Source organism: Crocodylus siamensis, chromosome 4 (genome assembly GCF_052110815.1).
Source record: "Crocodylus siamensis isolate JL-2025a chromosome 4, ASM5211081v1, whole genome shotgun sequence".
In the NCBI taxonomy this organism is placed as follows: Eukaryota; Metazoa; Chordata; order Crocodylia; family Crocodylidae; genus Crocodylus; species Crocodylus siamensis.
Genome location: NC_143398.1, coordinates 228,461,129 through 228,486,736, shown reverse-complemented (window position 1 = coordinate 228,486,736; position 25,608 = coordinate 228,461,129). Strand labels below are relative to the sequence as shown.

General features: G+C 45.1%; 1 protein-coding gene across 1 annotated transcript in view; it reads right to left on the bottom strand.

Moving 5' to 3' along the window:
* NXPH2 (neurexophilin 2) overlaps window positions 1-14,568 on the bottom strand; it is a 69,854-nt gene extending 55,286 nt beyond the window's left edge. The window contains exon 1 of the mRNA XM_090045833.1: window positions 14,115-14,568. Coding sequence (XP_089901959.1) covers window positions 14,115-14,168 — 54 coding nt within the window. The 5' untranslated portion in view covers window positions 14,169-14,568. The remainder of the gene's footprint in view (window positions 1-14,114) is intronic.
* Between the last annotated feature and the right edge of the window lie 11,040 nt (window positions 14,569-25,608).

Genomic DNA, 25,608 nt, shown 5'->3' with positions numbered 1-25,608 from the left:
TCAGAGGGTGGTGGTGGATGGGTCATATTCGACCTGGGGGGAATCTGGCAGCGGATTCCCCCAGGGCTCGGTCCTTGGGCCCGCGCTGTTCAATGTCTTTATCAGCGATTTGGACAGCAGGGTGAAAAGCAACCTGTTTAAATTTGCTGATGATACCAAAATTTGGGGTGAGGTTAGCACGCTAGTAGGGAGGGAAAGACTGCAGCAAGACCTAGATAGGTTACAGGGGTGGTCTAACAAAAACAGGATGGATTTCAATACTGACAAGTGCAGGGTGCTGCACTTGGGCAGTAGTAACCAGCAGCACACTTATAAGATGAGAAACTCCCTTCTTGAGAGCACGGAGGCAGAAAGGGATCTTGGAGTCATTACTGACTCTAAGATGAACATGGGCCAACAATGGGAGGTCATGGTTGGCAGGGCTAACTGGACCTTGTCGTGTATCCACAGATGCATCTCAAGCAGGGCCAAGGAGGTGATCCTCCCCCTGTATGCAACACTGGTCAGGCCACAGCTGGATTAATTTGTCCAGTTCTGTGTGTCCCACTTCAGGAGGGATGTGGACAACATTGAGGGGGTCCAGAGGAGGGCCACCCGCATGATCCGGGGACAACAGGGCAGACCCTACAATGAGAGACTGCGGGACCTGAATCTGTTCAGCCTTCACAAGAGAAGGCTGAGAGGGGGACCTGGTGACCATCTATAAACTCACTAGGGGGGACCAGAAGGTTTTGGGAGAAACCTTGTTTCACCTAGCGCCCCTTGGCATAATAAGGAATAATGGCCATAAATTGTTGGAGAGTAGGTTTAGATTAGACATCCGTAAGAACTACTTCATAGTCAGGGCGGCTAGGATCTGGAACCAACTTCCAAGGGAAGTGGTGCTGGCTCCTACCCTGGGGGTCTTTAAGTGGTGATGCCTATCTAGCTGGGATCATTTGAGCCCAGTTTTTTCTCCTGCCTAGGCAGGGGGTCGGAGTTTAAGATCTACAAGGTCCCTTCCGACCCTATTCTATGATTCTATGATATGATTCTCCCTATTTCTTATAATTACCAGCAAGACATGGAAGGAGAGAAAACGGGTGCCCATTGGGCAAGACTGGCACTGTCGTGGAGCCCTAGGGGCATCACTGCCATCCCTGGGGACCCAATGCCGTGACACTCTGCCATAGGTTAGGCAAACTAATCAACTCTGCTCTAAATAAGTTACTATCCTACGGTGGCATTCTTTAGCATGCAGCAATAAATGTTTAGATGCTGACAGGGTAGCAGGACACAAGGGTGCTTCAGTGCCAGCTAGCCCTGCACTGAAGCACCCTTGTGCCCCATCCAGCTCCTCTGCAGCATACTGAGCTGGGTTGGAGCAGCCCTGGGCTGGCAAGCTCTTCTCCAAGTGCCTTGCCAGCCAGGGCTGCTCTGACCCAGCTCAATGTGCTGCAATCTCTGGTGCACATTTAAACAGTGCACCCAGGAGCAATAAACTCTAGTGCAATACGTGCTGGAGTTTATTGCATCCTATTACTTACATGTGTAAATGTACCCAGCATGAACTTTCTGAGAATTTTCCAGGTGAATCTGTTAAGTTTGTGTTAAAATTAAAGATCAATCCAATAAGAAATTTAGAATCTGTGTCCATCTCTTTCTTGTCCTGAATGATTTCTGTAAAGAACTAAAGAAAATAAAGATAGAAAACATTGATATAGTCCACTATATAATTATTGAACTATATTCCACAAACTATTTTAGAAGAAATTAAGTTTTGAACAGTTACTGCAGCTGTTTGGGTTATCTTAGGGCCTTGTCACATGTTTACCTGCAACAGCTGCAATCATTTTAAGGCTGGGACATATTAAACTTGGTGATTGTTCCAGTGGTGTGTCAGATTCACTTGCAACAATTGCAAGTCATTGGAATGCAGCCGACTATTAAAGTTGGTATGTGTTATGAGATGACCCTTGCCTGAAAGGGAACAGCACCACAAGGGCACTTAACATGTGCTAAACTACTCGAACATGCCTCCACATGCATTTTAGCTATACTTAGTAAGTGTTGAGCTGACTATGTGATGCCACTTAAGCTACTGACAGAGCCAGGTCAACAGCTCAGACAACTTGTGTTTGGTGCCATTGTACAGAAATAGCTCAATCAATTAGTACCTTTTCTCTAGAAAATACAGACCTTTAAGCCACAAATTAAAATACAAATTAAAGGCCAAATTCACCACTACTTTTCTGCAGCTGTGCTGCTATGGTATATGGGTATACCCAGCCTTAAAAGAAAAAAAAAAGTCTTAGGGATGATATTTAATACCTTCAGCTCATTAGTAATATCATATGGCACCACTGTCTTTGTTTATTAAGTGATCATGTATAATATTTGAATAGTGAAAGAAGAAATATTATAACTCCAAAAAGGACATCAATAATATTATCAAATATTAGAAGCTGCAGACATTCACACTTAAGGTTACATTTAAATGAAATTAAGCATGTTGAGGTAAGAAAATGCATTCAAATAATGTAAGCTTTGCTCTCTAGTATATGCTATGAGAAGGCAGTAAAGAAGTTGGTCCAAGATTGGGTTAAAAGAAATTTTAAAGGCATTCACGCTGTGTTCCCCACATTTTCCCCTCCTGGTGTTACTTCAGGGGAGATTTAAGGCTGTTAGTTCCCCACATGTGCATTTCCATGCATGACAAGTTTGGATTTATTTTCAGTGGTACCTTAACTCTGATTTTTCTGGATTTCTAAATAAGTGGTTCTGATATTAATGGTTTTTACTTAAAATTTAGCTCTATTCAACTTTAGCTCTATTCAAACCTATTTATTTTTGTCTTTGAATACAGTAAATATCAAACTATTTATTATTCTTTAGTGCATAATAGAACTTAGTTTTGGAAAGCGTATCACAAGGCTATCTAATTTTAAATCCTACTAGAAATGTTAATTAAAATGTACATAGACAGTATCAAATGAACTAGAAGTGGCTGAAGAAGCAACAGGTATTATTAAAGAGCAGTGTATTAGTGAAGGGACAACTGCTATACTTGGAATGGTGCAGTGTCATTGGCTTTGATTGTCTCCCTACATACACAGTTGTATACTCAGTAGGGAAGTGAACCTCCCCCTTGGCAATGTTCCACTATCCTGTTCTTCCGATGGGAAGAGTGGATGAGCTGTACAGCATTCTGCTCTAGTCTGCCAAAGGGGAAGATGAAAGATAATCAATCCTGAGTCTGTATGCTCTTTTATGTTGAGGCTCCTAGAGGTGGCTGTGGCCCGGGGGACTCCAAAGATACCTTGACTCAAACGAGGTATATAATAAACAGAAAAAATATTAGTTAAAATATTTATGTCACAAGGCACAGATTCCCACTGTGTGCTGACAGGACTTCTGCCTTTACTGGTAGGCAGATAATTGCTTGAGTTAGGAAGAAAATTCGATTTGGGAAAATTTTACATTCAAAACTTCTGTTCTGTAATGGGTATAGACCAGTTTCTAATCACTTATACTGATAAAAGTAAGGTCTTTACCTCGCCACAGTATTGGCAATAAAGAAGGAACCTAACTTTTGCTCTTACTGGGCATGTGTATATGAAACAAGAGCCCTAAATTGAAGTGGTGAGGTTTTTAAAAAACACCGCTTCAGTTTAGGACCGACTTAGCAGCCAACTTACCTGCTTCTCCAGTGGGGGGGAGGGGAGAGCAAGCTGCTGGTGGGTGGAGCAGTTCGGGGGCTGGTGCTTCCCTCTGTGGCAGTGGCAGCACCCTCACCCACCAGCAGGCACCCAGCTCAGGGGGTCCCGGAAAGCACTTCAGCCGTGCAGGGAAGCACCAGGCCCCTGTGCAGCTCAGGTAGGCAGGCAGACTCCAGGGCAGGGGGAAAAAGAAAAAAAGATCAGGCTTGCCACTTTTCTGGGGCACAGCCTGCCTTCACGGGCTGCTGCCAGGCTGCCTGCAGGGCTTCCTGCAGAGCCACGGAGCTGCATGGAGCTTAGTGCTTTACTCCGTGGCTATAGAAGCTGCATCCTGAGTCATTTAAAGCACATTATGCCACCGAATTTCCCAGAGTGGCTGGAATTAATGCAGAATACATTGCCGAGGCATGCAAACACTGACATCATTAAAACAGTGCAAAAGCATTTACCCTCTTTAAAGTGTTGTGCACACATGCTCCTCATTTCATCTATACACGGCCACTACTGGCAGCCACATCTAAAGCACAGGGGATAAATCAGAAGTCTCCTGCCGTGTAGGCAACAATCTTCCCCTCTGTTCCACATGGGGATCACTAACAGCCATCGAGAGAGGAAGAATGTAAATTCCCCAATTGTAGGGAATCTTTCACCTTTAAGAATGCAGCCTTCTGCAGCCTTTCACAGCCAAATGTGCAGAGGAAAGATAAGAGCTTTCATTACTCTCTGTCCACCCTAACCCAAACCCAGAGGGACACACCTGGACTGTTAAGCCTACTGACTGCTCCCCCAAGGGATAAACAGAAGCAGTATCCATAACACTATGGGAATCCCCAAATTCTTTGCATTCTAGCCCTTGCACCTTTTTATGACTGAGGCTAGATAGGGACTCTAGATCCCTTACTCCTGTTTTCTCCCCACCAAACAGGAGGAACACATCTCGGGGACTAGACCCAGCCCTTTTCCCCCCACTCTCCCCCAGCCTTCCTTTCCCTCAGTTCGACACTGACTGTACTCAGCTTCTCCCAAAAACTAAATATTTATAATGATAAAGCAATTATAGAAACAAAATAAAAAATACGCAAGCCTAACAAATGTCCAGCCATGTGTTTAAATTTCCAGACAACAGATGCATCAAACTATCACATATCAGTAATTTAAAATAAAACAAATTGGAAGACATCTCCAAATCAAACATTAATACTGAATGCTAAATTTCCTGAATTTATAAAGGTCAATGAAATCCAAATATGTTTAGTATAGAAATGCAGAATTTACATGCTTTGCCATGTAATGGCACAATTACTATGACTCGGGAGTTTGGTGTCCATGGTCCCAAACTGGATAAAGCTGATTTTAGAGATATCCCTGTTATTTTTTTTTCCTTTTGCCTTCTCACTGGATTTCTCAAATTGCTATAAGTGACATCTGCTATTAAGAACAATTTGTGATGATGATCAGGTGATAAAATGTATTTTGAGAGGTTTTTAATTTAAGTCAAACTAATTAACTGATTTACTCCTAAATTAATAGAAAGTAAACCCTTAACTCAAACAGTAAGCATTATAATGCTGGGAAAAATAGAATGTACTCTAGACATAACAAGTCCTTAAAGCCTTCCTTTTAGTGCAAAACTCCTTAGCCTTAACTGTGCATCCATAAGCAAGGTTTTCTTGTTTTCGCTTTTTCTTCTACTCTTCATTTGTTTTCTTGCCTTATAAGTTTCAATCCTGCCAAAAGCTCTACGTTTACATCAGCTGGCTCCATGTAGACATGGGCTAGGAACAGAAGTTACACATAAACTGGTTTAAGTGATGAGAAACTGGTTTAAACCTGTAACAGAAAAGAAGTTCAGTGCACATAAACTGGTTTCAAAATGGCTGGAACTCGTTTAAGATAAACCTGGTTGAATATAGTATCAGACTTAACTGATTTTAGGACAAACCAGTCTGTCCAGACCCCTGTCTGGTTCAAGTTAAATCAGAGTCCTCCAGCATGCCCAGCCCTAGGCTGGTCTATGCTGTCGCTACAGCAGGGCAGGACTGGTCCCACTCCTCCGCTCCCTGGCATGACCAGTGATGGGGATGGGAAGCCCAACTAGCACAGCCTGGTCTGCATGATAGGGGCAGAGCAGCCCCTGCCAGAGTTTTCCCTGCTGAAGTAGAGGGGGTGGCAGGCATGGGCCAACAGGCTTAGGTGGAGGGAGAAGGATAAAACCCACCTGTTTCCCTTCTCCCACCCGTCTGGAACCACAGGCCGCGTCCGCCCGGCTTTCCCCCCTGCTCTCTGGTTGTGCAGCTGGGGTGTGGCCAGTGCCAGCCCGGGCAGCAGCCTCATGCAAAGGGAGGGAAGTGGGGAATTAACTCCCCCATCTCCCCTCGCTCCCACCAGCATGGGGACCCCAGCCAGGGTCTGCCCAGCTTTCTGCCCCACTGGCTGCTCACTTGGCAGGGGGCGTGGCCAGAGCCAGCCCAGGGAACACTTCATTACTGCTCCCTAATTTCCTCTCCTGTTTCACAGGGGGTCATTCAGGAATTACCCATCTGCTGATGGTGCACTATGAGCATGTTGCATTGCTTAGCGCTTGCTGGCTCCCTGGGATGGAAGCTGGGAGTGCCTGTTGGGACACAAGGGTGACTCCGTGCCATGGGGTTCTTCTCCAAACAGATCCCTTTGCTGTTCGGGCAGCTGCTTGTCTGTGCCAACTTTGTGTAGCCAGGAGATCTGGGGCTGGTAGGAGCCAGAGCTGCCTGCTAACTGGTAGGGGCCAGTGTCGGCTCACTGTGAGCAGGCAGCACTGGCCCCTACCAGTCCTGCTCACAGTGAGCCAGCACTGGCCCCTACCAGCCCCAAGTCTCCTGGCTGCATGAACAAAGCTGGTAAACACAAGCAGCTGCCCAAGCAGCAAAGGGATCTGTTTGGAGCAGACCCCCAGGGCACAGAGTCATCCTCATCTCCCAACAAACCTCTCCCAGCTCCCGTCCCAGGGAGCCAGCAAGTGCCAGGCAATCCAACGTGTTGATAACGTGTCATTGGCAGATGGGTAATTCCTGAACGATCCCCTGCGAGACGGGAGAGGGGATTAGGGAGCAGTAAGGTGATACCCAGGCTGACTCTGGCCACGTCTCCCACTGCATGAGCTGCTGGCATGGCAGAAAGCCAGGCAGGCCATGGCTAGGGTCCCTGTGCTGGTGGGAAAGAGAGGAGACTGAGGAGTATAATTCCTCCCCCAGCCCCCCTTTACCTGACGCACTGCCTGGGCTGGTGTCTGGTCATGCCCCCACCCCTCATTGGTGGCAAGCCTGCAAGGGGCTGCTCCCCCTTCCCCCTCCAGACACACACCCTGGCTGGAGTCCCTGCAAGCCAGGGTAGGGCTTTAAACCCCTCCCTAATCATACTCAGAAGCCTGCCGGGGCCTGCCCACGCCCCCCCGGTCAGCTTCCCTCCAGCCTTACAGCTGCTGCTGAAAAGGAAGGGAGGGCTGCTCGAGCACCCCCTGGCTTCTATACTGAGCCACTGCAGGCATGTGCCTGCATTTCCAGAATCAAAAGTGAATGTCTATTCACTTGCAAATCAGTTCAAGCCACACAGGTTAGACTAGCCTGCAAAGATTGAATCAATTCAGGCTCAGACTTCTTGAATATCTGTACTTAGCTATAGCATCTGGCCAAATGCACTTCTTTACAGGGTTCAGGTCTTGGGACATTTAATCATAGGCTCTTTGAGAAAGGGACTGTCTTTTTAGTCTCACAGAGATCTCAGCACATTTTAGGGGTGTCTGTATCAAGTGTCTGCTATATTTCTTCTCACACTCCTCTGTGGCTATTGTCAAGATCTCTGTTTTAAACTTTCATGGTAGGGTTTGGCATGGGTGAGTAGAAGCGGGTAGATGGGGCATGCTCAGGTGTGTATGCCAGCAACAACAGCAGGCAGTCATGTAGCCACTTCCTATAGGGTATTACTATAAACTAAATAGTAAAAGAATTTGCAGTAAATACCAAACACAGTGATACATTGTTTGAATGTTCTAGGGCAGTGGGAACCAAACTTTTTTGCAGGCGTGTTACAAATTAGTCCCATACCCTCCCTTCTTGAGTGCCACGCCAATCCCTTATCTGATCTGCTGCTCTGCTTGCTACCCTGTGCTCCCTAACTAAGCAGTAGCTTTCTGCTCCCTGTCTGATGTGATTCTTTGCTTTCTGCCCCCTGCCCTATCTGCCATTGTGCTGCATGTCCCCTCCCTAATCCAGCATTTACCAACCTTTTTCGCCCCAGGGCATACTTACCTAAAGAAAAAAGCACGGCCGCACACCGGACGCAGAGTGGGGGGGCGGGGGAGGTGGGGAGAGGGGAGGAGTGGCACGTGGCCAGTCAGACACTGACCGGGGGGGAGGGGGAGGGGAAAGGTGGCATGAGGCCAGTTGGACATCGATGGGGAGTGGTGGTGCACGGCCAGCCGGACTGCGTTTTGGGCTGGAGCCATGCCCCCTGCCTGGCTGGAGCCATGCTCCCCATCTGTCTGTGTCCACAGCAGCAGCAGGTTGGGGGCGTGGCTCCAGCCCCAAATGCCACAGCACACCGGTTGGGAAATGCTGCCATAATCTGCCATGCACCACACACAGAGGCTGCCTACGCCGGTTCTGGCCCCTGTGCCACAGGTTGGCCATCCCTGATCTAGAGTAAAACAACGGTCAGGGGATGAAATTAGAAGAAAGTGGCTGGAGATCAGGATTTAGGCTGACTATCAGGGAAAACTTGCAAATATAGCCTTTGTTAATATGTGGAACAAGGTTTTCTAAGAAATATGGCTGGCATTGTATTTCTTGAGTTATTTAATCCTAGAGTAGACAAAGTAATGGAAAATATACTGTAGAAAGCAATACTGTACTAGCGAAAACACAGACCATGTTGGTAACTTTTCTTTTTTAACTGGCATGAGTCCATAAATTCCCTAAAGATATTTTATGTTATATTAAACAACTGGACTCAATAACTGGAAATTAAATGTAAAGATGACAGAGGGAATAATACAGACATTTTAGAAGTATTTCAAAATATAAATAGGCTACTCTGGCATCGGAGTAAGGAGAGAAAAAGGATGAGGAAATTAACTTGTCTCAAAGTTAAACTAAGCTTTAATTGCTCCTGGCCAGGTCAGCATGAGAGCTTTCACACTTTTCTTTTTTTCTCAGCTCCTCATATATTGATCCCAGGTAAACTCTTTTGCTTCATAGCAAAACAAGTTTTAGGAAGGAAAAAAGAAAGAGACGTGCACATACAGTTCTCTTTTAATCTAAATGCATGGCATGTATCTTTTTTGTAAAAATCTCTTTTTGTTGTTAACTATCAACTAGCTTACATTGGGAAAAAGCAGAAATATCTCTCATGTCAGTGCTCAAGAATTCAGTCCTTAGCCTTACCTTTTGTGGTAAATATATGGGCTTTTAAAATACGGCTGATGTGAAAACAGATTTATAGACATGTAAAATGTGGTTTATTGACCAGCAACATCCAAATAATTCTTGAATATAAAAATCTACATATTTACACACAGGCAATTTTTATTGACCTGATGGACTTAAATGGCTGAACAAGAAAGGTTAGTTATCTTCTCAGCATGTATGCTTTACAAAAGCTTGTTATTCAGCTGGTACACATATGACCTTAATTAGAGTTTTTAAGGGCTTACATTCAGTACCTATGGGTATCTGGACCCTTTAAAGACGTATATGCATCAGATTTTCATTATTATGTATGAAGGATTATACATTATTATGCAGAATCATGCATGAATAAAAAAAGTAGTTTTGGGAATACTAGGTTCATATCCATTCCACTAGACCACAACAGTTCTTACTGCCAAACCTCTGCTATGCATTTAGGGTACATTTTTCAAAAGCACTTGTGTAACTTGGGAAGAAGTCAGTAGCGATGCCAAGGACCAGATTCTCAAAGCTATTTAGTTTCTAATGACAGGTTTCTAGTTAGATGTCGGAAGGGCCTAGGCAGGTTATGTGCCCAAGTCACTTCTGAAAAACAGACTCTTTCACTTTAACTGTACTTCAGGTTCTCCTTCCTCAATTTAGGTTATTAGTTAATAAAACTTTTAGCACATTTTTGTGTGTAGATCTCAAAGCACTTTACAAAGCAAGGCAAACATTAAGATGCACAGAGGTTGCATGGCTTGCTTAGGAAAGCAAGCAGTGCATTTTGATCTAATGGATTAGGCATAGGCATCAAATTAGAATATGTTGCTTCGGTACCACTCTATTAGCCACCTATTTCATTTTTTTAAAGATTCTACAACCTTCCTGTTCCATAGGTATGTATCTGTTCAATGTAAATTATACGATGCATCTCTTTCACAAGGCTAGAACATCTGAATTTAGGTAACATTTAGAACTCAGTGGACATGTCTACATGTTCATTAATGCACTTTTGCTACTGCACATTAAATTTAGTACTTCTAATGTAAAGTACTAAATAAATGTGCATTAGGTTCCTCTAATGTGAAGCAGCAAAGGCACATGCTCTTTTAGTGATGCTTAATGTGCAGCAGCCTAATTTTACTGCACGTAAATATGGTTTTTGACATGACACTCAGGTGCACATTAATTTATGCAGAAGAGACACAGGTTAACAGAGATATGGGAGACGGAAAATTGTCTCAGGGATCTTGGCTCTGCATTTCCATACTGCCCAAATACAAATTTTAATTGCAGACTTAACTTGGACTGTTCTAGCTTTCAAGACATTTGTGTTTGTGGGGAGTCTTGTGACACTAGAGGATTCTACTGATGTTCTTAACGTTAAATCCGAAGTATTAATCTATAAACATAAATGACCTAACTTTCTTTCTGAGTTTATCTAAACGAAAGCTTTGTTACCTAGTCCTACTAGATGTTCCTAAATAAATAATCACTTGTCCTTCCTCAAATACACCTTAAAAGTTACTTAACTGCTTTAAATTTTCTGTAAAGTTATTCCCGTTTAGGTGTACACGAGGCCTGGTAATGGTTTTCCAAATGATAATGTTTATGGCTAGGTTAGAAATTATTATTTTTTTAAATAGTAATGCTGACACAAGTTTAACTATTGGGACTAACAAGTGCTGCTATAATTCTTTTAAAACTATTACTCTGGAAGGCTTCAGGGGAAAAAAAACTAAGTTACCTTTTACTTTTATTTGTCTATAAATGTAAAACAATGAAATGAAGTGTAAGTACTCTCCCATTTCTACAGGGATAAAGAAAAAATATCAGACTTTGGTTCAAAAGCAGCATACGTTCCTTTGTGGTTGATTTTCTTTTCTTTCTGATTTTCAATGCATTTTAACTTAGGGACTTATGCAAATACTGTGAAATAAATACACATTTTTAAGCAGCAAATATAAGTGGGGGAATATAATGAAATGTTATGAAGTTTAGAAAAAATATGCTGAATTTCAGGAAAACTTCCCAGCAGCAAGATTTGCTAGAATGAAAAATAATATCTCACATGCAATGTGGAAACTCCATCACTTAAAACCCTGAATTAAAAAATTTTGGCATATGTACTTAGGAAACAATTCAGTGATGACAAAGGATAGGCTAGATAACCCTAATACATGAGGTCTTTTCCACTTTCAGTATGTACAATTCCATTTTCCATAAAAATATAATTAACGTGGCACTGAAAAATTACTTCACAATTCAGCATCTAACTGACATAATACTCAACATAAGCCAAAAGTAAGTATTAGCCATAATCTGTAGTAGCGCTTTTTTTTGCCTTGTTGCTATTTATCCAATAACTGCCCAGATGAGTATTGATTGCACATAGCAAATTATCGTTTTGATGTATATTGACTGGCGTGGTACAGAGTAAACTGATTTATAAATTCAAAGAGTAATGAGTTAGCAAATTTAGTAATCTTATACAGTGGCGTGCATTCTTTTATTTAACATACTTGAATATACAGAGTAATGCAGGAAGTAGGTATGTGCAGATAAATCTACGCACCCTGATATTAGTAAAGAAAAATACAGCAAAGTATTAGAAGCGCAACTCATACATACTGTAAACAAATGGATATGGCGCACAAATATCTGCCTAGCACTATTTAACCAAGTGGAATGTGAAACCTGTCAGAATCACTAGTGTTTCTCCAAGCTGTAAAGTTCCCCTAATATTTGCACATAAGGCATGTGTATGCATAACATACACCCGCATCTACTTGTCTTAGTAAAACAAATATCAACTTTGAATTGGAGCTGGTTTGAAAGGAGTTTAAACTTCCTTAAGAATCTGGCATTCTCACTGGTACTATAATCTTCTTGCATTCTAGCACCTCTGTTCCCTTTAAAAATGAAAATTACCTAGTTAATGACAAAGGTTTGCTGATTATACAGAATTTCTTAGAAGCATTTTGTTATATTGTAACTCTAAAAATTGTATTTTTCTGCGTGAGCTGTAAGATTGAACCTCTTGTGTAGTATTAGTATTTTTATGCTGATCTTTAGTTTTCAAAAGAGAGGTAAGACCTAATAAAATACAACTACCACCAGCTTGTTAATACTGTCCTAATTAGATTCCAAGAAGCTATTAGTCATTGGAAAATTGACCACCAAGCCAAACAGTAGCACAGGGACACCTATTCTATACATGGCCATGGAAACCAAACGTTTACAAATGCCAGTTTGGGATTCTGTTCATAAGAAACTGTAGCTTAGTTATGGTTAGCTTAGTTATTCACAGTAACTGAATACAAAGGTTAAAGGTACGTGGCGGTATAAGTAGCACGGAAAAATGTATTGGCACAGTTATTTTTTATATATCTCCACAATGTATTCAGTTTAAAGCACGCCCTTAAATTATGCTTAAAAATCAAAGACAGCCTCATTTTGTTCTGATTTAGGTTCTTAGTAAGTTTTTAGTAAACACTATAGGGCCAAGTGCCTCTAAAACGTCACTTGCTTAGGATGTAAATAAAAAAAACAGAAAAATGAACCCCACCCCCCAGTTATATGGGTTATATCATCTGAGAATAGGTATTAACTGAGTAAGATTTCAGTAACATCAAAGAAAGCACCTTTTGATTCTCTCAGAGTGATGAGCCTTCACACAAACCATTGTAAGAACGCAGCAAATAAGTTTGCAACAACGTCCATAATCATGTGCAACACAAATGCTGTCTGCTGGGATAAGGTTTAATCACTTTCTTTGATATTTGGTTTAAAATAAAAGAAGACGAAAAAGAAAAGGGCATGGTGAGCTGTGCGGAGGGAAGTGTTTCAATTTACTTCTCTCCAGCTCAGCAACTTTGTAATCCATTTACTGCTTTCCATTCACATCCCTAACCCCTGTGTGTTGTTTAGCTGGAAACTGTGCTGTAAGAATGTGAAGAATGTAAACAGCCTTTTATTGTCCAAAAGGAGAGCAGTGTGAAAGAAATGTGTGCCTTATCGCAGGGCTGCAGCTCCGTGCTTCATTGCTATGATAAAGTGCTGGAGCAAAAAAACATTACAAGACGAGCACAATCCAAAAACGGATTAGAATTTGACATAAGCTTCCTCAAAAACTAATCAATCAACTCCTGCTGTAATACTAGAATCCAGTTCTTAAGGAGGGTGTTTAATCCCTTCAAGGTTTATTACACATTCCCTATTGACTGCAGTGACAAACTTGCAGATCCAAGGCAGCTGAGGAGGAGAAGCAGAACTTCTGGAGCATGAACGAGGGAGAATTACGGAGCAGCTCCTGAAAAGGCAGCGTTTGGGGATGCAATTAGCATAACACGAGGCTAGGTAAGGCTGGCGAACTCCTGTCAACCGTTTTCTGTTTCTCTTACCTCCCTAGCCTGAAAAAAGCAGGTTGTTGATTTCCTACCATTCATGTCCCAAGAGCATGGTTCATTTTTTTTTTTTAAATTTCTATGTTCTAGACATCCCGCACGCAGAGTGCGCCCTGCTTGAATCCATCCTTTGTCCTGTCACATTTGATACCGAAGTCCCCTCCACGCCCTGCTCCGCTTGCTGTAGCGGGGACCGGACTGTCCTCCACACAGGTGTCTATTTCTGCCCCCCGGTTAAAACGCAAACACACACCCAACTTACAGAAAGCCCCGTGCCGACTCTAGCAACAAACTCCACCCCTGCATCACGGTCATTTAAAGCACCACAAGAGCTTCAAAACATGAAAATAGGTGTCTATGTTCCGCGCGGTGCGCGGGGCTCGAGGCGCCCCAGCCCCGGGGGCATTCAGCCCGCAGCCGCGCTCGGCAACTCGGAGCAAAGCCCGCCGAAGTCGGGAGGCGAAGCCGGCCCCCCGCGCCGACAGCTCGCCCGGCGCGGCTCGTGAGGAAAGTTGCCCCGCGCCAGCCTGGAGCCGCGCGCCCCGCTCCCTCAGCCGCCCGCCCGCCCGGCCCCGGCGCGGACTTACGAGCTGCAGGAGGCCGTGCACGGCGAGCAGGGGCAGGGGCTGCAGGGACCGCATGGTGGCGGCCGTCTAGGCGCGGAGCTCCCGGCCTCGCCTGCCGCGCATCTCCACGTCGGGGGGCAGGACTGCGCGGCTCCGACCACCTGCCGCCCAGCCCAGCCCCGCGCGCATCCCGCCCGGGGCCCCGGGCCCCTCAGCGCGGCCGTCAGCCCGCGCCCCGCCGCGCCCCGCCGCGCCCCGCGCCCCGGGGGAGGGCGGCGAGCGGCCGCATGGCTGCCGGTGCGCGCGGCCCCGCACCCACCCCGCCTCCCCTGCACCAGCTCCTTCGGGGGAGAGGCGGCGGAGGGCAGCGGGGGTTTAAAAGAAGCCGCTATTTCAACCCCTTCTCCCTCCTCCCGCAGCTCCGAAAGTCCCTCCCTCCTCCCGCGGGGGACGAGGAGCAAGGCTCCTGCCTTCCGTGCGGCTCCCTCATCGCCTCCTTTTTCGGTTTCCCTGCCACGTTGCCGGAGCACAGCCCTGCCTGCAGCTCCAGCTCGCTTCTGGAGACCGGCGAGCCCCCCCCGCCCCCTGGTTTCTAGGGTGGCAGGCCCTCAGAAGCAGGGCTAGCAAACGGAGGTTTCCCTCGGCCCCGGGGGATGCGAGAGGCCCGGCAAGACTGGGTGGCCAGGCGCTCACGCAGCTCCACGGGGCCGGGGAGGCCGGGGGCAGGTGGCTGCACCAGTGGTCCCAGCACAGACAAGGTCCATCCTCTCGAGTCACCCTTCCCACTTTCTCCACCGGGCCAGCGCGCACAGCCAGCGGTGGTGAACTGCTGGAGAAGTCGCCTCTGGGAGCCAGGACAGGGCCTACAAAGGGAGGGCGAGGGCACCTTGTTCACACAGGTCTTCAGCCTTCAGGGGAAAAAAGTCCGTGTTACAGGGGGCAGCAGGATCCAGTGAGCGGGCAGCGGGACACAAGTGGGGCAAGGGTGTCTGTGCTCAAAAGTTCGCAAAGAACAGTTTTCCCAACAATGTCGTTGGGCTAATCAAAGATATCACATCTACCCAAAGAACGTCTTGATGCCCGTCTTGCTGGGATCATTTGATCCCTGCAGTCTTTCCTGCCTCCGTGCTGGGGGGCCGGACCGATGATCTGAAACTATTTCACCTTGTCTGGTGGACCAATCTGTAAAGGACAGCGGGTAGGAACCGATGCTACACAACCCACGTGCCCCCAAGTAAGGGCTCCCCACCCCTCCTCCATGCCCCCAAAGGAAGGGCTCTTTAATTTATCCCTGAACAGAAGAAATAACAGTTTAAGAACCCAGCCCTTCCGCGCTGCAGGGACATGAGCTGGCAGTGCCTTTATTTTTAATTGATGCTTTTGTTTTAGGCTTGGCAGTGCCACATTTTTCTAATCGGTGATTTGCATGTGATATGATATGTGACCTCTGCTACAAGGCTGGAGTTGGGATGAAGGCAGTGGTTTCATTTTTCAAACCCTGCCTGTCATTTGCAGATTAGTTTCCGCCTAATTCTCTGTTGCCTTGTCTCCTCTCATTACTCAGGTGCATGTTCCAGTTACATTCTGAACAGCCCAATATTTTCAAGTTTTAAAAATCCTCAGGAAAAAAAAAACAAAAAAACCAAAACAGCCTTGAAAATCCTTTTATTATACGTGAGGGCAGGCAGGATCTTATCAGGTAATGACTGCAATAAGTGTAGTTGTATCCCTCAGGTCCTCAGCCTGGTCCTCTGGAGTTGTATCCTAGACCGAATTGTGTTCTGGGCATCAATCTCACTTACTCATTTGGGTCTTAACACACACCAGATCCATGTAAACAAGCAGCAAAAGATTAACTCGTCAACTCTAAAATGAGTGGAATGAATTTATTTTCTTCATAATTACAAGAACACACAAAAGAAATATTCCAAACAAACACTTTCAAAAAGGCTTGTTGAGATGATATTTTAAAATTCAGTCAGGATGCGAATATCATGTTTATGACAGATGCAGAATATTTTCATTTTTTCCCCCCATTGTATGCTCATTTTAGCAGATCTCCAGTGTGTTTGTATATGTTTTTAAAATACGGAATAGTCAACTTAAACGATAGGTAACCTAATAGGTAATCTAAGTATTAGGATTTGAACCTGAAAATTATTTCCACATTCTGAGTTTAAATAAATAATACTGCATATTTGTTTGGGGATTTTGAATGCTAGTTTCACCACACTGAAATTATATTTAGGCACAGACAAATAAAAAAAAAAAAAAAGTTAAATTATCTAGTAAATTGATTAACAATGAGACAGTACCTATTTCTAGCCTGGCAATGGCTCATATACGTAGCATCCTATTCCCCCATGAGCTAGATAGGTGTGAATTTGCCCAGTGGCTATCAGAACAGGGATGAAAAGGAGGGTCTCTCTTCCATTGAATAAATGGAAACATCAGGAGCGCTATCTACTGCTCAAAGGCAGTACTACCAGCAAGTACAATGCAAAAATTTTATTTCCACATGAGGGTTACATTATGCAGGAGGGTGAAAAGAATGTTATGCAATTAGTTAGAATTACAAAGACTAAACTCAGATGAAGTATTTAGATAGATCTTTTTAGAGGAAAAGCTGTGTGCTATAAATTCAAGGAAAGCTGAATTTCTGTAATTGGCTTTTAATGGAACAATAGAATTTAAAGTACTGTAGTTCTATCCTATTAAATACAAACAGACTCAATTTAAATGACATTAACTTTGTCACACAAGCTATGAGAAGCTCGCCTTAAATCATAATCTCCTAAATTAACCGGCAGTAAATGTTTATAAAGCGCTTTTAAGATGAAACTACTATACACAGCAAGTATTAAGTGTTATTTATATTGCTTCCCAGAAAATTCACTCTGATGTTAGTTAAGAACAGCAAGCAAGGTCTCAGCTTTGCATTCCTTTGCTTCGGTGTGTTAACGTTATATTTAAACGTTATTTGAAGGCATAGGTGTTAATATTCTGATTGGGCTTTAAAGAAAATACAACAACAAAGGTTATATCCAACACTAAAACATTCATGTATTCCAGGGAGCAATCCTCTCCTGGCTAACTGATAGAGACAATTTGGTAGTGGACTATCCAGAGTAGGATTTATGGACCTAAATCATCTCCACTCCAACTATCAGGTGAGGACAAAGCTGATTAACTGCTCATTTCTAGCTTTAGTAAAACACTCAGTAGTTGTCTTGTTTCTCCATCAAGGATCACAAGCAACTAGAACATGTATTTAACCCTAAACCAATCAGTACTTGAAGAGTGAGATTGTGACAGTCTCAAAATGCATTTCTTTTGGTTTTAAAATATTGGTCTCAGCCTTATCCCATTTTCCCACTCTGCTTCCTAATGTTAGGAATACAAGCCTGGAAGTCAGCAAGTTCAGTCCCTGCTTGTAGCTAGAACAGTAGATAAAAATGGATTTACATCTTAAAACTAGTCAGGGACAGTAAAGTAACTGGGGGAATAGAGGGCAACTGGGGTAGCAGCACTAAGCACTGCCTTTGGCGCGGGAGGGAGGAGGGAGAGGTGCACAATAGTTGCTGTCACAACTGGCAGCTGGTTGCACTGTTGCAGCCTCTGAGATTGATATATAAGCTTTCCCTTCTTTGTTGTTTCCAATTGAGGAACTTCCAGTTTAAAGTAGAAATACTTGTTATTGATCCCTAACTGCATGACATTGCCATTTGTGCTGTTTCTGCTATTCCTGTTCTGAAAATTATTCGTTTCTCTCTGTATGATCTTCCAGTCATCCTCTAATAATTGCTTCAAATTTGATATTGTTGGTATGCTTCCATAATTGGGCCTCCACCCGATTACTGTGGGGGAGAGGGAGCCCCCGGGTCAAATGGCCAGGGCCAGCCCCAGTGCCAGCCTCAGCCCCTCCAATAGGCTCGCAAAGGGGACTTCAGTAAAGTGGCCACTTATGCCAGGTGCAGGCAGTGGTTGACAGGACTGTGATGGAAATAGTGGGTCAAGTGGCTCTGGGAGAGGCTCATAAACCCAGGGCCTGACCCAGAGGATGGAGTTTGGCTGTAGGAGCAGAGCTTCAGGGAGGATCCAGTGTGAGCTGCTGGCAGAGAAAGGCTGTGAGCTGTAGGGGAGCCAGAGAAGACCCTGCACCATGGGCAGAAACAGACTAGTGCTATTGAAGAGTAAGATTAACCCCAGGCAGGGAGCTTCTTGTTGTGAGAGCTGATGTTCATGGTTTGCATTTAAACTGGAGGATTGGTTGTGGCTGTAAGGGGAGGATTAACAGCCACTGGGGTCCTGCAGGGGCACACAACAAAGAGCACTTCCAGGGCCTGAAGCCTAGTGGGCTGTATGAAGGCAAAAACCCAAACACTGCAGACAGGATAGTTGTGTATCACAGGACTAAGTACCTGGCAGCAAAGACTGCAAGCCATGAGCCTATGAAGGTGAGACCAGGGGGCCAAGGGGCTCAGAGCCCATAAGGGGCAAGCTGGGGTCTGAGAGCCTGACATCTTGGTGTAGTGGACCTTGGGCACTTCAGTGAGATTGAAGTGGGCCATGGCTAGGGAGGGCCTCAGTTCAGACAAATTTTCCCAAACTCACTTTTTACGTTCTAGGTGCAGCCTCCCTATTAAATTATAACATCAAGGTGTGGCAGGAAAGAAACGCCTCTTAACCTCCTTCTGAGATTCCAGAGGAGATAAAGAGGTAGGGTCCAGGTGGTGGTCAGGAGTGGAGACTTTGCTGCTCCAGTGCTGTGTACATTACAAGTGGTGTATTAGCTGGGAAGTGTGATTAGTAGGTGATTCAGTTTGCTGTACCAATTGTAAAGGACCCTTGGACCCAAACATGAGCCATCAAGCTCAGCAATGTAAAAGCATGGAAATGGAACAGTTGTTATGGCTGCTAGCCCATTAACAAGCTATGGCTAATGAAGCAGGAAGAGAAGATAAAAGATACAATATATTTGCAGTTTCACCACACTGAAACTCTGCAAATGCTAGTCCTGGAAAACTGGAAAGAAATGTGAAAAGCATTCATATGTAACACAGGGGGTCTGGGAATCAGGCTCCCCCTGTTCACTTTAGTGAAAATAACTAAAGAGAGGATGACCTGGAGGCATTTGAAAGGTATGCCATAGTCTCCCAGTGGGAGAAACAAACATGGGCCCTGGGTCTAGGAATGTTGCTAGCTGGAGAAGCCTAAGCTACCTATTGGGCTTTGCCTAGGGAGGAAGCTGCCAACGATGGTGAAGTGAAAGAGGCCATGTTGAGATTAGAAATGTATGAGGAGACCCACAGGCAGCAGTTCTGGGCAAAAAAAAAAAAAAAAAAAAAAGGGACAGATGTCCTCAGCCCTAGTGGACTAGGCCAGCTCCTCTGTGCTGTGTTCCAAAGAAAGGTCACTGGAGGGACTACTGGAACAGGTAGTCCTAGAACAGTTTGTCTGGGACCTTGAAGTTTTGTCTAGAACCTAGAAGGGTCAAGGACTGGATAAACAGTTACCAACCCCAGACCCTGGAGCAAGCAATCAGGTTGGTGGAAAACGTTGTAATGGCAGAAAATGAATTGGGTCAGGAACAGAGGAGCCAAGGTAGCTAAGCTAGGGGGAGACTTTGACTGGAGTGAAAAGAGGTCATGGATAAAAAGCTGCTTGTGCTAGGCAGCCCTAGGTGGGCATGTTTGCAGTGTGGCCATCTGGATTGTTTCACCTGGAGCTGCCCCCGGGGTGGACAGGATAAAGTCAGGTCCATGAATCTGGTGGAGAATGTGGGAGGCAAGATGGAACCCTCTACTGTAGACTAGATGGCTCCTTAGAGCAAGGAGGATCCAAGATATGTGATGGGGCCTGCCTCATAGCAGAGCCTTAGGTGAAGGGGAAGCAGGTCCTGGCCGTCAGATTCTGAATCTGAGCAAACCTTGGTATAACAGAGGCTGTTGGTGGGGTGGGGGTGGGGGCAGGACAGGTGATAGATCAATGAACACTGGTGTGCCTACACAGCAAGCCAGAAAGTTATGATCAGGTGAATGTGTGCATGACTATAGCAGGACATACCCACATCTTGTTGGTGTGTGTGGCTTGTAAGCTGCCTTACCCCATGCTTCTGGGCTAGGACTGGCCACTATTCCATGAACTATTAACTGAGGTAATAAAAGGGAGGCCCTATGCTCATAGGTGATGTGTAAGGCAGGCATGGGGGGGCATGTGCCCCCCCCCCGAAGATTGGTTGCTGCCAGCTTCTGCAGGCACTCACCGCTCACCATCCCACCCTACCCCACCACCAACATGGCCCCTCATGCCACCCCATGCCCTGCCACCAACACTGCCGCTGGCTCACCAGGCTGGGGAGTAGGAGACTGGGGCCTCAGTGACCCTAGGCCTATCAGATGCCCAATGAACTCAGCTGGGGCAGAGAGAGTGTGGGAGTTCTTCAAGGTCTTTATGGAAGAGCTTGGGATTGCCTGGCTAATCAAACAACAGAGAGGTGACTCCTAACAGAATCATAAGGGAAGGCTGGAGGTGGCTCTAGGGACTGGTGAAAGAGGAAATGCATCAAATGTTGGATCAGGGCATTGTTCAAATAAATGTGAAGCGAGTGGCAAAGCTTCTCAGTGATGATCCCAAAGATCTGTCAAACAATGCACCCCTGCCTGGATTTCCAAAAAATAAACAAGATAGCAAAATAGGGTAGGCATCAAATGCCTCAGATTGAAGATCTGATTGAAAGCAGCATTACCACTTTCTCCTTCGAGCTTTATATATTACTTAGGGCAGGGCAACCTGCCTCTAACTTCCTAGATCACACAGTTTTCTTTTTCTTGAAGAAAGAATGCACTTGCCATTCTCCAAACATATCAGTCCACAGATTCATTAACCATCCTTGTTACTAGACCTGTAATTTCATGTGTCATTTCTTACAGAGCTTATTCCATTCCTCCTGTTTAAGCACATTGAACATTTTGAGTTTTGCTTCCACTTTAGATTCAGTAATTTCCTTTTACTTGCTTCCATTACTATTAACTATCCTGCCATTGCTACCTTGTTCTATATTATTAGCCATATTGAAAATTAGAACAAGGTGTTTAGTTAGTTTGGGGTATGTATACAAATCATTTTTGAGTGTTAATCTAGCCTCACCAGACAGTAGTCCCACATTTTCTTTCCTTGTTCTTTTTTTATTTATAAAACTGAATAACCTTTTGCTGTTTGTTTTAATTTCCTTTGGAAGGCTTAACCCAGCTTGACTTCTGGCACTTCTCACTTTATCCCTACATTTTGTGACCCCTCAGATTTAGCTTTTTGTTGATCAATTCTTTTTTTTCCCCCATTGCTTTTAGACTTTCTGTTTTTAACCACTTTTGATGAGTTTATTCACCCAGTTAGGAGAGTAATAGTAGTGGAGGTCTCCAAACCTAATTTGAGATTCTAGTTAAGCTTAGATTTTTTGTATTGTGAAGATATGACCTCCCCAGGGATGGCCTGATGTCCCTAGAGCACCATGATCATGCCTGCTCCGCCCAATGAGCACCTACTAATCTTGCCAGCCACGTCTTGCTGGTTTAGATGATGAATTGGGAGGCTGACCTTGAGTTGCTGCTTGGTCACAGTTCTGGCAGACTCCTCTAAACCTTGTGGGTTGTTGGACCCGTTATTGGGTCCCACACTCAAAAGGTGTCTTATGATACCCTCAAGCCTTATGAGTTAGATATGTGGCTCCAAAACCTTCCCTTTACCATGCCCCATGCCTTGCAGGTGGCAATTAAACATTTTCCCTTTCTATGAGACCTCCACCTAGATAGGGCACAACAACAGGAGGCTAATCTGGTGCTGGGCTCTCCACACTGTAGTGTGCCCCAGTGAGGCTGCCTCCTCCCCAACAGCCTCAGCCTGGTCCACTGGTTTAAATAACAACATAGAACACAAGCCACTGGGCTACAACACAGCAATAACACAGGGTCCACACTCTATCCCTCTCTCAGCTTAATGGGCCTCCTCCCCACCAGCACTCTCTCAGCACTTATGAGCCTCTTAAACCTACCAGAAGCAGAACAGGCAGTCAGGCATCTCCAAGTAGCTTCCTCTATGAGAGATCCTTCCCCTTTGTCTGCTGCCAGAGAACTAACCCTCTAGTCCCAACCCTGGGGGTTATATGTGCCCAGGGCCCTGCCTTCTTCTGGTGAACTGACCAGATGCAGGTGCAGGCTAATTTCCTCAGCCTGCTGCCCCAGTAACCTGCACTTGTGGGGTTTCTGCTTGGCTGCTAGGGCCCTCTCTCTAGGCAGTTTCTGCCCTTAATGAAGCAGGCACCTTAATGCCCTGCGACATGCATCCATATCCAAATGTATGACTCCAGACTCACAAAGCAAGTTTTATTTTCCCAGCTCAGTCAAAGCATATGTTCAAGGGAAAGGCAGAGAAAGTGCTTTAAGGATGTCCTCAAGGCCAACTGAAAAATGTAACATCAACTTGTGGGAGACTATCGGCAAGGACCACTGCAAATGGAGGAAGAATTTGTTGCAAGGGTGTCAGTACTTGAAACCTTATGGCGATAACATGAGATGGAAAAGCAGGAGCGGCAGATACAAATTGTTGCAGACCAAATTCAGAATCTGGAGGTACCCACCCTGGATTCTTGAGTTGAAGCAGACTCTATTGATCCTGGGTCAACGTCGTAAGCCATCTTTAGACCCACAGATAAGACAATCATGAAAGACAATCAACTTTGACTAAGGGATTGTTGAAGATGTGATTTTTGCATTTTAAACTTTAAAAAAATCCAAGCCTCCTCCACATTCAAATCCTTGAATTCTCCACTCCAGTTAACTTCCTTAACAACTCCACTTATTTTCTCCAAAATTTCCATGAAAAATTGAGAAACTTTGTTGCAGACATACCTTTGTTTATCTTTCCATTCAATTTAAACTGAATAACCTTGGATCAAGTGATCACAAATTGACTTTTTATGATCACTTCTTCTGTTATGTCCTTGATATTTCCCAAAACCAAGTGTAAAATAGCAGCTGTTTTGGGTTCAGATAAAGACCTTCTCAGCTGTTATTTCCAGGAGTATCTGGAACTTACCATTATTACAAAAACTATTCTCCAATCTATATCTGGAAAGTAGAAATCTCCTGTTAGCATTTATATCTCTAATTCATAGATTCATAGATTGTAGAGTCAGAAGGGACCACAGAGGATCATCGTGTCCAACCCCCTGCCCCTCACAGGAAAGAGGACTGAGGTCAGATGACCCCAGCCAGGTGACTATCTAGTCACCTCTTGAGGACCTCCAAGTTAGATGATAGTACCACCTCTCTTGGAAGCTCATTCCAGATTCTGGCCACCCTTATTGTAAAAAAATTCTTCCTAATGTCTAACCTGAATCTACTCTCCACTAGTTTGTATTCATTATTCCTAGTTACTCCTAGGGGCACTCTGGTAAATTGTGGTTCTCCAATTCCCTGTTGTCCTCCCTTCATAAACTTATAGGTGGCTACAAGGTCTCCCCTCAGCTGTCTCTTGTGAAGGCTGAAGAGATTCAGATCCCTCAATCTCCCCTCATAGGATCTTTCATGGAGGCCACTAATCATGTGAGTGGCCCTCCTCTGAACCGACTCCAGATTTTCCACGTCCCTCTTGAAATGTGGCCCCCAAAACTGGACGGAGTACTCCAACTGTGGCCTGACCAATGCTGCAAAGAGGGGGAGCATCACCTCCCTCCATCTGTTAGTCATGCATCTGCTAATGGACAATAAGGTGTGATTGGCCTTGTTAATGGCCTCATTACACCACCAGCTTATGTTCATCTTGGAGTCAGTTATGACTCCAAGATCCCTCTCAGCCACTGAGCTGCTGAGAAGGTCTTCCCCCAACCTATAGGTGTACTGGGGATTCTTCCTCCCTAGGTGGAGTACCTTGCATTTATCTTTCATAGATTTCATGGACATTAGGGCTGGAAGGGACCTTGGGAGATCATCGAGTCCAGCCCCCACCCAAAGGGCAGGAAGTCAGCTGGGGTCATAGACTCCCAGCAAGATAAGCATCCAATTTACTCTTGAAGGTGCTCAATGTAGGTGCTTGAACCACCTCCGCTGGCAGACTGTTCCACACCTTGGGGGCTTGGACAGTAAAGAAGTTCTTCCTTATGCCGAGCCTGAAACGGTCTTGCAGTAGTTTATGACCGTTACAGCTCATCATCCCTTGGGGCGCTCTGGTGAACAAATGTTCCCCCAGATCCTGGTGGTCACCCCGATAAACTTAAAGGTGGCCATCAGATCACCCCTGAGCCTGCACTTTTCCAGGCTAAAGAGCCCCATGGCTCTCAGCCTATCATCGTAAGGTCTGTTTTCCTGACCTCTGATCATGCACGTGGCTCTCCTCTGGACTCTCTCAAGCTTCTCCACATCCTTTTTGAATTGTGAAGCTCAAAACTGGATGCAGTTCAGCTGCAACATCACCAAGGCCGAGTACAAGGGGAGAATGACGTCCCGGGATTTGCTCGAGAAGCATCTATGGATGCAAGCCAGCGTTTTGGTCACTTTACTAGCTGCAGCATCACACTACAGGCTCATGTTCATCTTGTGGTCAATGACTGTGGCCAAGTCTCTTTCTTCCGTAGTGCTAGCCAGCGTAGCACTGCCGAGCCTATAAGGATACTGCAGGGTTTTTTTTCCCCATGGTGGAGAGCCTTGCATTTTTCAGGTTCTTGTTCTCAGGAACACCATCAGGGTCTTGTCCGCCCATTTGCTGAGCATGTCCAGATCAGCCTGGATCGCCCGTCTGTCTTCAGGTGTGGATGCTTTGCCCCAAAGTTTGATGTCATCGGCGAACTTGGCCAGTCTGCTTCTGACTCCAATGTCCACATCATTAATGAAGATGTTGAATAATATGGGTCCAAGGACAGAGCCTTGAGGGACCCCACTGGTCACAGGGCACCATGATGAGTGACTTCCATCTATTACTACTCTCTGGGTCCAACCACATAGCCAAATTTCCAGCCAGTGAATCGTGGTGGACCCAAGGCCACAATTGGCCAGTTTCACCAAGAGGTGATCACAGGATACCAGATCGAAGGTTTTTTTGAAGTCAAGATATATGACATCAATCTCTTCTCCCTTGTCCAGGTGATAGGTCACCTGGTCATAAAAGGAAATGAGATTGGTCAAGCAACCTGTGCTGGCTATCCCTTAGGATGTTGGTGTTGGCCAGTCCATTAAGGATGCCTCTTTAATAAACTTTTCTAAGATCTTCCCCAGGATAGAAGTCAGGCTGATAGACCTATAGTTAGCCGGATCCACTTTCCTCCCTTTCTTGAAGACAGGCACCACACTGGTGTTTTTCCAGTCTTAAGGAACTACATCAGACCACCAGGAGTTTTCAAAGATCCGTGCCAGAGGCTGAGCTATGAGCTACTCAAGCCAGCTCCTTGAGTACCCTGGGGTGTAGATTGTCAGGGCCAGCTGACTTGAAGGTATCCAACTTCTCAAGGTGTTCCTTCATGAGG